The sequence below is a fragment of the Brachyhypopomus gauderio genome, chromosome 2 (assembly GCF_052324685.1).
Source record: "Brachyhypopomus gauderio isolate BG-103 chromosome 2, BGAUD_0.2, whole genome shotgun sequence".
Taxonomy (NCBI): domain Eukaryota; kingdom Metazoa; phylum Chordata; class Actinopteri; order Gymnotiformes; family Hypopomidae; genus Brachyhypopomus; species Brachyhypopomus gauderio.
In genome coordinates this window covers 42,869,967-42,886,721 of record NC_135212.1, presented here as the reverse complement: position 1 = coordinate 42,886,721, position 16,755 = coordinate 42,869,967, and the positions used below count along the sequence as shown (strand labels likewise).

The 16,755-nt window shown below is 44.0% G+C and overlaps 2 protein-coding genes across 2 annotated transcripts; both read right to left on the bottom strand.

Moving 5' to 3' along the window:
• Positions 1-236: 236 nt before the first annotated feature.
• On the bottom strand, positions 237-3,538 carry rpl27 (ribosomal protein L27). Its single transcript, XM_076996678.1, has 5 exons — positions 3,466-3,538; positions 2,865-2,947; positions 2,604-2,773; positions 1,290-1,400; positions 237-322 (listed from the first exon to the last, which is right to left on the bottom strand). Exons 2-5 carry the CDS (start codon positions 2,943-2,945, stop codon positions 274-276), a joined length of 411 nt encoding a protein of 136 aa, XP_076852793.1. The 5' UTR covers positions 2,946-2,947; positions 3,466-3,538; the 3' UTR covers positions 237-273.
• Positions 3,539-3,700: 162 nt separating this feature from the next.
• rundc1 (RUN domain containing 1) lies at positions 3,701-9,821 on the bottom strand. The gene is made up of 5 exons (XM_076996677.1): positions 9,108-9,821; positions 7,873-8,031; positions 7,451-7,649; positions 7,058-7,153; positions 3,701-6,620 (listed from the first exon to the last, which is right to left on the bottom strand). Exons 1-5 carry the CDS (start codon positions 9,729-9,731, stop codon positions 5,743-5,745), a joined length of 1,956 nt encoding a protein of 651 aa, XP_076852792.1. The 5' UTR covers positions 9,732-9,821; the 3' UTR covers positions 3,701-5,742.
• Positions 9,822-16,755: the final 6,934 nt, after the last annotated feature.

Here is a 16,755-nt window from a genome sequence, read left to right as displayed (position 1 = left end):
TTGTAACCCTGGCTTGTGTGGTTATCATTCTTCAGATACATGTTGCAGGTTCACGTTTAGAGCGGTGCATTCTATTTAGTTTATCCAATTATACACAGGAATCAAGGTGACTAAATGAATGACATCTTGACAGAAGTCTCTCCACCTGTTAAACTATCTACAGTTTATACCACATCTTTCTGATGCCCCCTAACCATAAATAAGTAAAAAAGAATTAGAGAAGCAGACAACCAGAGGAATTTTTACAGGTTTATTAGAGAAACCAATGAATGCCTAGAATCTGAGCTTCTGAAAGAACCATTTGTTCTTGCCAGTCTTGTATCTGTGAAAAAGAGAAAATCAGTCAATACACAATAAGCAGTTAATGGCAGTTATATAGCACTGTTTCTCATTCCAAAATCACATCCAGAAAAGTTTACATTTACGGCATTTGGCAGGCGCCCTTATCCAGAGCAACTTACATTTTATCTCTTTTTTTTTTATACAAGTGAGCAATTGAGGGTTAAGGGCCTTGCTCAGGGGCACCTCAGTCATGGCCTCAGGTCTGGGAAACGAACCCACGACCCTCCGGTCACAAGCCCAGTTCCCTAACCGCCATGCCATGACTGCCCTCACCACCACCAATTTACAAAGAAAACACACAGCTGGTTTAGGCCAGAAAATAAATGTGTGTTGGAGGCATGGTCCTGGCTAAATTCTCCACCATGAGACATGTACAAAGTAAGCCTAGCTGCATCATGATGCTCCTAGCAAAGTAAAAGTAATGATAGAATAACCCTAGACGCCCCCACCCGCAAACTCCGCTCTGCAGATGCCAACCTCCTCACTCCTACTACCTCTACCAAACACAGGTCCATTGGGGACAGGGCTTTTGCCATTGCTGCCCCCACCCTCTGGAACTCTCTACCCCTGACCATCCGAAACTCTGATTCTCTGCACTCCTTCAAACATAACCTCAAGACCCACCTTTTCCAGTCTGCATATAACACTTAAGTCATTACCCTATCTTTCCGTTTTGTTTTCTTTCTTTTTTTGTGTGTATGTTTGTACGTGAATTTTTTGTGTGAAATTACTGTAAAGCGACTGAGTACTAAGAAAAGCGCTATATAAAACAGATTATTATTATTATTATTATTATTGTTAAACAGCCCTAGCTATATTACTGACTATACTGTAAATCAGTAGTAGTTGGGATGTTAGGAGAGTACGATGCCGAGGTTGTTGATGTGCTGTGGGGGTGCAGCGTGTGGGAGGGGGGAGGGTGCAGGAGGTGGAAGGGGGAGACGTACCTCTCCTCAAACTTCACCTTCGCCTCTCGCCTGGCTTTGCGCTTCAGCGCAGGATCCCTGAACACATCCTTGTTGACGACGGTTTTGTCCAGAGGAATGTCAACAGAGTACCTAGAGGGAGCCAGGAGAGATGGTTCAAGGCTTTTGCCCACAACGATCAAGGAGACAAATGCAGTGGTCTTGGAAGCTCGGACAAGGTCCTACTCGGCACCAACTGCTGAATCGTTACACGAGGACATGAACATAGCCGCTCCCTTCCAGCAAACGTCCACAACTAAACACCAGCTACCCCCCCCCCCCATCACAACCACAGCCCAAAATCCAACCTACCCCCCCCCCCCCCCCCCCAGCCACTCACATCCAGAATAAGACAGGTATAACAAAAACCAGGTCAAACTTTTTCTTAAACCTTGCACTTACTAAACCAAGACTCAAACCAGAGAAAGATATGCCTGTGGAATACCAGTACATATTCAACCAGAGTTGTCAATTCCAGGTTCAGAAAGTTAAAGTCCTCACCAGGACTTTGCTCAGGCTTCCTGGATTGTGTTGATTCCACTAATTTTACCTGGATTACACTAATTAGAAAATCTAGCAAGCTTGAGCAAAATCCTGGTGAGTACTTTTACTTTCTGAACCTGGAATTGACACCTCTGAATTCAACACTATTTTTTATGTTAATTCAACAACAACATTCACACAATGTGGGGGCACAGAACACCAGTGATCTCTACTTTGTTGTGTAATAGTCTACAAAACGCTGTTTCTAGGTTGAGAAACAGTCAAGACTAAGTTATCATGATGGGGTCACTGACCCCAAATGGGCACTCTGTCCTTCTGCTTCACAAGATTACCTGCATTACAATTGTTTGCTTTTAACCATTTGGACCAACCCAGTTCAACTCATTAGGTAATTCATCCCTTAACAAACCAGTGCAGGTGTGATAAGGATGCTTTTCAGTTCAGTCCACATGGCCCACCAGACGGTCTGTAACTGACTCTACCCCAGCCATTAAGAACAAGGAATCAATGGCACAGAGGAAAATGTGGACCGTAGGACTGGACTGGTTAACACTACCAGAGCAGATAAAACACAACAAAGTGTATGGGCAATGGATCAGTGGGTATATACATACAGGCAGGAAACGTATTCACCTCAGACTAACACCACCAATCACGCCACATGCATCACTGCCCGGCGTCTCTACACACAGAGACAACTGTAGCAGGGTAAAGTAACATTTACCCTGATCTGATCAAACGCAGTAGCTCAGGAGTACAACTGGGTGTGTGTTTGTCTGCCTACACACATACCTGGTTGGCATCAGGTGGTTGTAGTTGAACACCTTAACGAAAGCCTTGATCTTGGACCTCTTGGCAACCTTCTTCTTGCCCATGTTTGTGGTGACCTTACGGGGATACCGGTCGATACCCGAGACCAGAGCATGGCTGTATGGACGATCGGCCGTGCCATCATCAATATTCTATAAACAGGGGAGGAAATCCCACATCAGTACGACATGTGTACACACGGCCACATACGAACACGGGGTACTCTGGGTCACACACTCTTACCTTGACGATAACCGCTTTGCGTCCTGCGTAACGTCCAGCCAGGACCATCACCACCTTACCCGGCTTCATGAACTTGCCCATTCCTGCAAACCAAACAACACTCTTAGCTGTAATGGACGAGGACACCTTCAACTAAAGAAGCTAATTAGAAATGACAGCATAGCTAGCCATCATAAGGCGAGCAGGAAGATCCGTCTAGTTGACCACCATGTTGCTGCAGTACCCGTACGCATCCAGTCAAACATGGAGATTTAATTCTACACTGGATACACCTTGCTACATTACTGACGGCCGACTAATTTTATCCAGATTAGTACCTGCAAATATGTGTTCAAAGAACCGACAAATATATCTCTGACGACCTTCTATATCCTTGTAGGAGCAAATATCCGAATCACAGAGACTATAACTAGGGCTAGTCGATACACTCGACTGAGTGAAAACAAGCGGTATAACTCATTTTAAGAGCATAGCAGGGTGGAAATTAGCACTTAATATTGAAGATAGATGCATTGCCTTAATAAAAAATAAGTGAAACAGATTAGAAACATAATGTTTATTGCTGATGGACATGGATTATTATTTCGGGGGTAAGACTTACTGGCTGTTTTCTATGGCCGACGATAGCAGAAAAGGAAGTTGGTAAAGCGTGCGTGACCTTTGACACCAGTCGAACGTGACGTATTTCCCTTACCTCGTTTATATCCTGTGCTAACAGTGTGGCCCTCTACTGGCAGTATCTGAAAGCCCCTGGACGCTAACGTGGAGTTAATATCTAGCGGTATTAATCAATATTAAAACTTCGTACACAATAACTTGAAATAGTGGATATTAAGTATGCTTTTAAAATTTATTCAGTTTCAGATACATTGCCTACTTAATACATCAAAGGATATTTAATAAAAATAGACAAAACCTCATTGACCCATCAGTGATTTTTTTTTAAATACAGCAAATAGGATTAATTCAGTTGAATCAAATATCACTAAATTAACTTAACAATCTGTGCGAGAAGAACCACACTCTTCTAGATCATAATGCAATCAAAACAAAATATACAAAATAGGCATTTTACAAATGCATGACTGACACAAAACCCCTTAACACTAACAAATCAATTGGATAAATGGCAAAAATGCTAATTAAGCAAGATGTATATAAGGTGAAAAACGTCTTTGGAGTGGACCCTTTGGATATGTGGTTTCCATCGATGTAAATAAGTCTCAAGTCTTATATTTGTAAAACCACACACACACACGTAGTTTCAGGAACAGCCAAACTAGAAGGCAAATAAACGGTCACAGGCTGAAATGTGAGCAAATTAAACTGGAGTGATTCATTTATTAATTAAAGACATGCAAAGTGGCCCATATCAAACTGTTGCATTACAAATGCAGGATTAAGACCGAACGCTGAATGAGTAGCTGGGCACAGTGTATTCAGGGAATATTCAGGACTACAATGTAGACTCATTCTGCAGGACCTGGAAACAATGCTGAACACAACAACAGCTTCATAACACAGTGAATTCTCCAGTCAGGATCCACACACAGCAACCAGTCCCCACAGTCTAATGATGCATGTTTATCAACCACAGTGACATCTTTGACACATATTCATTGTAAACCGCCAATAAAGCACTTCTGTAGCAGCAGACAGACATCTATCTTTTTCAGATGAGGTGGCCCAGACACTGACAACAAAGCCTGTATCCAGTCATCAGTGTGAAATGGAAGGAAGCCATTATGTACAATCCACACATGCCTTTATTTTAAAAAAGCAAAGCTCACAACTGCTAGTACCTTCTCCCACGAGCTCTGAGCATAGAGAGTGAAGTTGTGATATGGTTTGGTCCTACAGCTTGTGACCGCGGGTTCTCTTTCCGTCAGATCGTGCAACTACATGATCTGGAGATCTGGCATACGATGAGGTTGGCGGGTGTAGTGTTACTCCAGCCGTTAAACCAATATTTCAACGCCACACAAATGTCAAATCAGGATTCTGAAGTAGGCGCCAAAAGTATGCTATAGTGTTACTAGGTAGTGTTAAGATCACACCATTATGACTGAATGTAAGAGTAGTGTCCACATGAACGGGGTGTTGGCCAAACAGAGTTCTTTCCATCTAGTGAAATAACCGGGTCAGAAATGTGTAAGTGGTGCATAGGATATCCGTTTGAACAAGCGCAAAGCAGTTGGGAGAGCAGTTAGGGGTGATTTTGGGGTTTATGCTTACGTAGTTGCAGCATAGTCTACAGGACACACAATGTCCCTAAATGCACTTTGCTTTGAAATGTTCAAATCATGCAGCTTCTTGGCAGATTTTGGTAACAGCTTTAAAAAAGAAAACATCAGTAAGTCAGGATCTGTGCTGTGTTTTGAATGGGTGCAAGGGGGAGTATGCAGGGTTTGCATGGAAGAAAATATATAGTATACTTTGTGTTTTTGCATGAATATCTTCTGTGTGCAGGGTGAGAATGTTAGTATGCAGGGGTGAAGAATCGTAGTATACAGGGTGAAGATTGGTGTAGTACAGAATGTTAGTATGCAGCATTCATTGATGTATATTTGCCCTTCATTTTTACAACTTGAAATGAAGAAAAAAACCACAATATTGCACCTACACTAATAAGTACATCAAAAAGTGCTTCAAATTTGGTCCAGTTCTGAAACACTGAAATGTAGCGATATGTTCATGACGGACGGTGACATAAGAGAACAGTTTGACACGTGTAACTCGAAGCTTCAGAGGAGGAATCGTTAACAAAAAGCACCGTGAGTAAAATCAGGTACCACAAACATAAAAGTCACTTGTTTTTGCAGCATGCCCTCCATTCTGGGCCCAACTGGGGATGAAGCTCTCGGCGGGAGTCCCGAGCTCAGAAAGCATCTTTGATGTTTTTGAGCTGGCGTACAGCCAAATCCACGGGCAAGTTGAACTTGAGGTGGCTGAGTCTTCCGAGGATGCGTAGCGCTCCCTCGAAGCCCGTCTGGGCCATGTAGCTCCAGGGCTGGTAGTGGGCGTGGACCAGCGCGCTGGACTTGCACAGCAGGTTGAGCCAGGACACCAGTCGCTGCTCGTTCAGCGCCATACACACCAGGGCCTTGAACTCCGAGTCGGCGCTGCGCTTGTAGCGACCGTGCTCGTGCAGGACGCTGTGCACGGCCCACAACAGCGACTGCTTGGGCGTCACCGTCACCGCGCCGCCCCCTACTGGCAAGCTGAAGGACTGCGAGAGCTTCCGGGCAGGGGACTCCACGAAGGCCTGGCCATTTTTGGCGTTGTAGTACTTGACGAAGAGTTCCCAGGGGTGCAGGGTGCTGGGGGAGGAGCTGAGGGGCAGCAGGCAAGAGATGGGTGCCAGGACGAGGCTCATGCCCTGCGATGGCACGTACAGCCCGTGGGCCAGCAGGTCCCGCAGGGCCAGAGCCAGATCCTTCCGCACGGTGCCCGTCAGCTGGTCCTGGGCGCTCCCTGGGGACGGGACGGAGGCGTAGCTCACCACAGGCTCGTCGGGAGCGGCTGGCTGCCAGCAGGAGGCTTGGATTCGCACGCGCTCCACGGCTCTCTCCAGCGTCTGCAGCAAGGGGCCGTAGTCACCGGCCGCTTCCCCCTGGGGCCACATGTTCTGGGGCACGCGGCCCGCCGAGCAGCCGAACTGGCTCAGGGCGAAGATCTGCAGGACGGCCAGGGCTCTCTGGATGAGCTGGAGGCCCGTGTCACGGATCCATTCCGCCTGCTCAGGGTCGCCGGCACCTTCACAGAGACATGACACACCATCAGCACTTTCAGGCCTGTTTGAGCTTTAGACAACAGTGATGCTCCGGTTTTAGAAAAGTGATGCACTTTTGAGGTGAATCACTGAAACTGACAACAGGAACTAAAACAACACAAATACCCACAGTAAAAAGCTCATATCTACCCCTGCATGGAAATAAGGGCATCGGGGTCAGTTCAATTTAAACTAACAATGAAATTTGCTGGCATTAATTCTTCAAAAAATTATTATCTTCAAAAAGAAATGGGAAGAGTCCATTAATCCGACGGGAAGAAGCTATTAATACGACGGGATTAAAATAAATGCCCGAGCCAGTCTGGGCGTCTTTCGTCAGCCTGAGAGTTCTATCAGACAGCTGCGCTTCCAAGCACAGAGCTAAAAGAGATCCGTGTGTGTGTCAGCGGGTAACCCTTACCGTGCCTCGTTGCCCCCTGAGTTCGAGGTGCGGGGCCGGGCGCTCGGGCCTGTGCGCTATTTCCTCCGTCTGACAGCAGGGGGCTCCCCACCTCATCTGTGTGGAGGGTGATCAAGAGTTATTCACTTTTAGTTTATCAACAAACACAATACAAAAAGACAAAGCAGGAACAGCGCCCTCTTAAGGTCAGGCGTGATAATACAATTTAGTGATCTCTGCTCTAAAACAAGTGATTCAACATGGCAAGCAGTAGATAATCAGCTCGGTTGAACCGCATGTGTTGGAAAAGAAAAAAAAGCATAATCTGCACTGTGCTGTGATCTAATCTAATAGTTCAAGGCTTAATCTAGTCAGTCATAGTCTAGCCACCCAGTGGCCCGTGAAAGTCCTCACCCTGAATGAAGTCAATAAACATCTCCAAGTCCCTGATCTGGGTTTTGAGCTGCTCGACCAGCTGCTCTTTGACACGGACGGGGTTGACGATATGGGCGATGGCAGCGTCCACTCTCTGCCGAAGTTCCTCTGGGCTCAGCTGTCCGATGTCCTCGTTCAAGTTCACGTCCAGCTTCTTAATCAACTCATCAATGATCACCTGACATCATCAAGCAGTTTAGAAAACACACCTGGGTCAAGATTCCAGAAAGCTGCTAAGGACAAAGACTGACATTATAGAGACTTGCTTTTGTAAGAAACAAAAAGGTTCAGGCCCAGATTGTGGATTTGGTGCAACCATGTAATCAAAATGAATGCAGATGTAATGCCCCACACAGCTTGAGCTGTAAGCACGAAGCATTATATTATGGGATGACGTGTACCCGTTGCCTCTCCATGACGACTGACTGTGGGAGTGAGTCATAGCTGCCCTCCTGGTAGGCAAAGTGTTCCAGGTCATCCAACTGCGTCTTCAGCTGGACAATTAGCTCCTTCTGCTTCTCCCGCTGAGCCTCCACCCGCTCACGCTTCTCCCGTTCGCTCTGTCAGGACACACACACAAGCACACACATACGTGTTACATGTACGAACTCACGATGCCTTCGGCACACGCCTTTCCAAACTGAACACACGGACTCAGAAAACTAAGTCGGACTAAGCGTTAATGAAGGAACCTGTTCGGTCACTGGTTTTGCATGCACTGAGGAATGCAAAGAGATCGTGTGTCGGACACCATAAGCTTTAGCTCTTATGAACATCATAAACTAGTCCACTTGTTACATCATTAAAAGGCTGTACAGTTTTAACAGGGTGACTGGGTTTGTGTGCTACTGCTCTTAAAACGTGTACTCACTACTGTTCCGCCAATGCTAAATAAATATATCTCTCAGCATGTTCAACAAAACAACTCAACCACCACACACAACCACACACACTAGGCAACACACTACCACACTAAGCCACACACAACTACACTAAGAAAGCAAGGCCTTGCCATCTAATGAGATGCATTACTCTGCAGTAAGGGCGTATAATAACAGTATGGAGGGCTTGGTGTAAATACTCACCAGCTCCTCCTACCAAAGCATGAAGGAAGGAAGAGAGGAGGAAACATCTCAAGATCAAACTGCCAATGAGCAATCAGACATCCAGGCACATGTGAGACAATCACTAAAGGAGAAAGTGGCTATAGGACCCAATCAGGAGTCAGCCAGACTGCCAGGGCACGTTAAAGTACAGTAAACTATAATAGTCGCCAATATTATCATGCAGCATTAAAAGCTGAAGTCAGATAAGACCCTACATAGGTGTGGGCACAGTTTTTGCAGATATGAATTTTAAAACGCTAGTGTCAACGAGTTTGTATCTCATGGTAATACCAGTTGTCAGGAACTTTATTAGAGAGTCATTAGGGACACCATATCCAGACAGAGACATTAATCTCCTGGAAAGTATACATATTGTTATTTGGACTAAGGTTTCAATAACTCATCCACGTCAAATCAAAGAGTTGAAACGTCAAATCTGTGCAGCATGTCGGTTTTACTGTCGACTTTGGTATAGCACATCACCAGAACTAAACGACATGTCACGACCTGCATTCTTATAGGAAACTCACAGAACTGTCCAGCGTGTTGGCACCCTGCGCGCGGCAGCCGAGCACGTGCGGGCAGCCCTTGAAGGCGAAGTCCTCGAGCTCGGCGAGCATCCGCTCCTTCTCCTCGCTCTGCGCGTGCACGATCTGCTTCAGGCGAAACTGCACCTGGGCGAAGTGCGAGGTCAGAGCCAGGAGCGACGAGTTCAGCTGCTCCTGCTCCTCCTCCAGCCTCCGCAACCGCAGCGTCATCTCCGTCTCGGCCGTCGGTACCGACCCGGCACCTGGCAACTCCGGCGAGTGTCTCTTCCCCCTCTCATCCTCGGGGTTAGCGACGGCGCCGACGGGCGCCCAGCGCTCCCCAGCCCCGGCGAAGGCAGCCTCGCTGTCCGAGGTGGACAGTTCCTCTGTGGACATACGATCGGCGCTTGGAGGGGACAGACTTGCTGCCCGATTAAAATATAATGCGACAAGACAACAAGCTCGTTTCGTCCGGCGCCTCCTAATTACTAATATAAAGTCGTCGCTCCGACAAATTCGGCAGGTACTACGCCATCTTTTAAGACATATTTCATTCGTCGACCGTGGTCCGCTTAGGACAACATTGCGACGTAAAAATAAAAAAGGAAGATCTGAACATGCTCTCATCGCGCGGATACGCGCCTCGTTGAACGCACGCGACGCGGTTTGTCTCCATCCACATCTTTTACAGATCAGCGGAAGAGTGGGAGCCGACGCGGATTGGGTGGGAGCGCGGTGACGTCGGTGTGACGTCGCCACAAACAAAACCGCCCACTGGGTTTATTTCTCCTGCTCGGGAGTGCGTGGCCGTGCAGGGTTTCTCTCCTCTGTTTACCTTTTATCTTAAATGTGACGCCGCGCCCTGGGTGGGTGTAGGATATCTTTTCAACCCCTCAATGGGAGAGGCAAAGGGTGTCTATTGCATAATAAACATAATATATAACATATTATATCAATATATCGTTTTATAAGCTCGCAGGTTCTCTTTGGCGTAAATGCGAGCTAGTTTTCTCAAATAAGTGAAAAACGTATGGCCACTGGTAACCGGTGATTATTTCGACAAGTCGTCTCGTCAGTCCACGTTTCTGTATGTATCTGGGAGAATTTCGCCTATTGGTAGGGCGAGTTTGCTCATATAACTGGTCCTGAGATTAAGTTGATTAGATTTAAGAGTAGATTTCGCCATTGTTGCGAGACCTTTATTTTGAAAGTCGTTAGTGCATATGCGTCATCTCGGAGTAAGAATAAAAGTGCAGTAATGCGTAATGCATTATTGCATAATTTGTAATTAAAATAGCCAACATAACATGAGCTTTTTGCATCTCATTATTTAAACACTTACACTGATGATCAGTAAAAATCCTGTATACCCTATATACTAATTCACATTGCCTGATGAATGCCTGTTTTTTTTTGCCCACACTTGCAAAATTATCTTTAAATAATTTATTTAGTTGAAATGTGGTAAAATGAAAAGAACCACTTCCGTTATCAAAAGCTTGTGCATCTTTCTGGTGACGTTGCTATTGAAACCGACTATTGCCATCTTCGTGTAGATAGGCTTGGGGTTTAGAAGGTCAGCTGCTTTCTGCGAGTGAGTCGTAGTTCAGTCTCGAGGCATGAGCAAAGTGGACGTGAATGCGTCTACTGTACTCATCCTTTACGCAGGCATGAAAATCTGTCACCTTTCGGCGAAATTCGCCGTTTTGAAGTTGAAAAGGGTGACCTACGTGAATCGTGTAGATTCGATGAGTTTTTTGTTGGGGGGGGTCGGGAGATTATATGTATATATTTTAATTATCATATTGACTTAATAAGCAAACAGAGCACTTCCGAAATCGGCAATTTCAATGACACCGTGGCCAGCAGTTTCCGCCCCGAACCTTCATAGAGGCCAAATAGCGTTTCAATCATACGAACGTTCTTCATTCATGTTATTCATTTACTGCTAAGCGGGACGAGAAACAGGACCTAGTGCTACACCGGGGACAAGGCAAAAGAGCGAACATTTACCACTACATTTACCAGATCGTACATTTACCACTACGTTTACCACATCATACATTTACCACTACATTTACCAGATCGTACATTTACCACTACATTTACCAGATCATACATTTACCACTACATTTACCAGATCATACATTTACCACTACATTTACCAGATTGTACATTTACCACTACATTTACCAGATCGTACATTTACCACTACATTTACCAGATCGTACATTTACCACTACATTTACCAGATCGTACATTTACCAGTGGATTTAATTGGGTTATTAATGGTTTCAATAGTTTTCATATTTTGCGGTAAAACAAAGTTACTGCCGTTCGCTACAGCGTTGAATACTGTCAGAGCCACAAGCTCTTGTGATAAATAGGTAGATAGATGGGCCTATTAAGTTCGCGTCAACCCCGTGTAGTTAACAGTGACATAAAATAAGAAACAAGATTTTTTTTCTAATGTGTCTGTAGTTGTAACTGGTGAATCTAGGGACGTGTGATAACATTCGCGCCAGGGCTGAAAAGGTTGAAGATGAAGTTGTAAACTCTTGTCGTTTGAATCTACCCTGTGCTTTAGCCCATGTTAGAAAATTAAAACACGTGAACCCTGGTATTTTTACACTCATTTTCGCCGCTGTTGTATTTATTGGTTTATTAAGATGTAATGGTTTTGACTGAGCCATCTGGAATGGCGAAAGCGGCTTCTCGCGTTTACGATCTGGCTCCATACATTGAAGACAAGACAGTCAAAAAAATGTTTTTTTATGGATTTCACTATATTGTGGCGTGGTACAGGAAGGAGAGGAAATAAACCGATCCATTTGACAAAACAGACTGGTTTTATTCAAATACCTATCAATCGCAATCAGACTGCTGGGGAATGATCACGTGGAACAAACTCAAACTAGATAGGCAAAGTTTGTGAACAAACTTTATGTTGGCTTGCAAAGCAGTCGAAACGCTGTTTTGAATGTTGATGGCCTAATGTTAAAGGTTGTTTTAATGTTATCATTGTTAGATTATGTTGCGGTTAAGGAGTAGTTTAGGTGTTTGGGGTAATTACTGCTGAGGGGTAATTGGCTGTGGGGTAGTTGACATTGAGGGGTTATTGACCTGTTGGGGTTATTGTTGTTGATGGCTATTAAGATTACTGTGTAGCTCCTGTTAAAAGCTTGTTTAGATGTGGAATGTTTTGTTGAGGGGGTATTTACCTGTGGTGGGGCAATAACTGTTGAGGGGTAATTGGGTGTGGGGTAGTTGACATTGAGGGGTTATTGACCTGTTGGGGTTATTGTTGTTGATAGCTTTAAAGATTTCTGTGTAGTTCCTGTTAAAAGCTTGTTTAGATGTTGTATTTGTTGTTGAGGGGCAATTACCTGTGGTGGGGCAATTACTGTTGAGGGGCTATTGCCATTGGGGTAGTTAATGCAGATGTATTTGATATTGTTGAAGGCTATTCGTTTAATGGTGTTGTTGCGGTTAATAGGTAATATAGCTGTTTGGGGCAATTACTGCTGAGGGGTAATTGGCTGTGGGGTAGTTGATATTGAGGGGTTATTGACCTGTTGGGGTTATTGTTGTTGATGGGTATAAAGATTACTGTGTAGTTCCTGTTAAAAGCTTGTTTAGATGTGGAATGTTTTGTTGAGGGGGTATTTACCTGTGGTGGGGCAATTACTGTTGAGGGGTAATTGGTTGTGGGTTAGTTAAAATTGAGTGGTTGTTCAGTTATACAGTTAATACTGCTGCAGGGACTGAGGGAGAGAAGAGGTTCCGTGCGTGTGTGCTCCATCTGATCCATCTGCCCCTCTGATCCATCTGCCCTTCTGCCCCATCTGCTTTATCTGCCCCATCTGCCTGTCTGCTCCATCTGCCCCGCTGCTCTACCTGCCCTGCTGCTCTACCTGCCCCATCTGTTCCTCTGATCCATCTGTGTGTGTCTGTGTGGAGTGGGTATGAGAGAGATGCATGTGTGTGTGCGTGCGTGTGTGGGGGGAGGGGGAGACACATTCAACATAACTGACACCACTCTGAGTGGAGGAGCCTCGTTTAATGTGATTTGCACCCTCCGAACAAACGGTTGTAGTTCGGGACCTGTTTAACTTATCGCTTAATGGAAGATATTGTATGAGAGAGGACCCCTGGCTGATCATTTTGGTGTAATTTGTGTGTTGTTTGACCCAATATTTTCTGATTTATGACAAGTTAAAAACAGGCAAATTGTGAAAAATCCCTTAACTGAAACACGGTCTCTGCCACTGTAGACGCCTTGTTTAATGTGATTTGCACCCTCCGAACAAACGGTCGTAGTTCGGGCTCTATTTAACGTATCGCTTAACCGAAGATATTGTATGAGAGAGGACCCCTGGCTGATCATTTTGGTGTAATTTGTGTGTTGTTTGACCCAATATTTTCTGATTTATGACAAGTTAAAAACAGGCAAATTGTGAAAAATCCCTTAACTGAAACACGGTCTCTGCCACTGTAGACGCCTTGTTTAATGTGATTTGCACCCTCCGAACAAACGGTCGTAGTTCGGGCTGTATTTAACGTATCGCTTAACCGAAGATATTGTATGAGAGAGGACCCTTCGCTGATCATTTTGGTGTAATTTATGTGATGTTTGACCTAATATTGTCTGATTTATGACAAGTTAAACACAGAGGCAAATTGTGAAAAAGACAGTTCTGATTTTGAGAAATTAACATGGGAGTTAATGGGGCAGTTTTCTGTGTCTAGTGCCAAACAAATGCTCATAACTCTAAAAGTAATTGATAAAATGATTAGATATTTTGACGTGCCAGAAAGGACAAATATCTCTCTCATTTAAAATTTAAATGGAGCTTCTAGATGAAAGTGGAAGGAATTTACAGCTGTTTATCCAGGAGATTTTTCATGACAGCACACTAACTGGGGACATTTCTGAACATTCCGCCATTCATTCTCTATGGGAAAAAGTCAACTTTGAGGACTTGTCCTGAGGACACCGTATGTCCGACATGTCCCAAAAGCACAAGCACACTTCTTCCATATGGGATCTGTGATCCTGCCAATTTTCAAGGTTCTAGCTCAAAAACTGCGACCTGTGAAAGTTACCGAAAAGTGGAATAGAATAATAATAATAAGAAAAAGAAGAATAGGGAGAACAGTATGTTGGCTGCTTCGCAAGCCAACATAATAAGACATGAAACATGAGGGCAGGTCATTAGCACAGTAACATCACACACACATGGCAGGTTGATTCAGACAATGCACAACTACATAAACTAATACAGGGTGGCTTAAACTACATAACACACACATAATCAGATACATAATCAATAACACACATCATAGCATTACATATAACATGAACCAAAACCGGAGCCGCAGGGGCTCATGGGAAAGTAGTGCCGTCCCCCATTGGGCCGACGCTACAATATTTTACGGAGCCCGTACATATATGTAATGCTGCAGCCCGGAGCCCCGGTAGGCGTGGGTAAAGGGCGGAGCATATGTCAATCATTTTCGAATGCAGCCAATCAGATACTACACTTTTGTTGTCAATCAATTTTTATTAAGCCAATTATCAGCCAGAGTTAGCTGTCAATCATTTTTTACTGCAGCCAATCATCTTAACAGATCTGCCAAAAGAAGGCGGAAACTGCACGGAGAAGCTCTTTAAACAGAAGTATATGCTGCTCTTACACAAAAGTAGCTGAATAAAAGCATTAGAAGAGCCATGACTTTAGACATTTTTAAATAAAAGTTTAAAATACTTCTCACTTGTTATTCTGGAACGGCACTTTAATGTTTTTTTTCCTTTATTGCACGTATTGCATCATTTACATCATATATATGTGGCGAGTGTAAATTGTTAGCGGAGGGGAGGTGTAAATGGACACAAATTAAGTATTATATCGCGATCGATCGCCAAGTATAAACGCCTCCGCCGAACAGAGCGTTGAGGAGCGATTTCGAGAGGATCGTGCTCTATTTTGTATTATTATTTTTTTGCTGATGCTGGTCCAGCGTGTCGCGTGCCAGTGATTATGCCTCGGCGTGCCAACGGTGGCCCGCGTGCCATAGGTTTCCGACCCCTGCTGTAGAGCCTTTGAATATTAAAACCATTGTAGAAATTAAGTTCAATGTGACCAGCAATGGAGCGCAAGTAAAAGAAGGACGCGATCACACAGTCTCATTGAAAATGTAGGAGTTAATGAATAAAGTGCACCAACGCAAAACCCGTAACATAATCCAAATAAAGTTTGAAGACCAGTATTTTTTTATATAATCAGGCATTGCTTTTAATCGTCATAATTATGGAGAGCTAGCTCGTATGCTCATCTTTCGTCAAGAGAAATTTGATCAACTCTGTCCGATAACTCCAACACTCCATCGTCATTTGATTATATCAAAACAATACTAGTCTTCAAACTTTATTTGGATTATGTCACGGGTTTTGCGTTGGTGCACTTTATTCATTAACTCCTACATTTTCAATGAGACTGTGTGATCGCGTCCTTCTTTTACTTTACTTGCTGAGCTTAATTTCTACAATGGTTTTAATATTCAAAGGCTATATATATATATATATATATATATATATATATATATATATATATATATATATATATGATGTACAAATGATGCAATACGTGCAATAAAGGAAAAAAAAACATTAAAGTGCCGTTCCAGAAAAATAAGTGAGAAGTATTTTAAACTTTGATTTTAAAATGTCTAAAGTCATGGCTCTTCTAATGTTTTTATTCAGCTACTTTTGTGTAAGAGCAGCATATACTTCTGTTTAAAGAGCTTCTCCGTGCAGTTTCCGCCTTCTTTTGGCAGATCTGTTAAGATGATTGGCTGCAGTAAAAAATGATTGACAGCTAACTCTGGCTGATAATTGGCTTAATAAAAATTGATTGACAACAAAAGTGTAGTATCTGATTGGCTGCAGTCGAAAATGATTGACACATGCTCCGCCCTTTACCCACACCCACCGGGGCTCCGGCCTGCAGCATTACCCTTCTCAGCCCGTAAGGTGACATCATGTAAAAAAATAATAACGCGTGGAAACGAGATACTAATGTCGCCTTTCACACAGCAAGCAGATGCCAGGGATGTTCGCGAACTGACTGCCCAAGGAAGGTAAACCTGGCTTTATATAAAGTAATACTTAATTATCTTGTTCGCACGCGTTAATTATCTCGTTCGCACGCGTTAGTAAAGCCTGGTTTATACTTGTCGCGCCGCGAGCGGCGAAAATGACGTAATCGCTGTGGCTCCGCCCGTGCGCGAGGGCCTCGCGCGCTGTCGGGGCGCGAGGTCGTGCACCTCTCGCTTCAGCGCGATGGACAAAGTCATGTTTGCCGGGTTCATACACCTATACAAGGTGGAATTAAAGCACTTGTACGTCACTTTAAAGGTCCATTTCAATATTTCCCAGCACGTTAAACTTAATTAAGTTAAATATTTATACATATACTCAAAATGAATCGAAATAATTCGCTTTTTTATCACATTATTTAATGGTTGTTTATTTTCAAAACGCCCAATCTTAACGTCTTCACGTTCTCTCATGTTTCGTCCTGGAATTACAAGAGGCTCGTATTTGTTAACGTATCGTTTCGGACAACACTGCAAAGCCATAATTACGTTT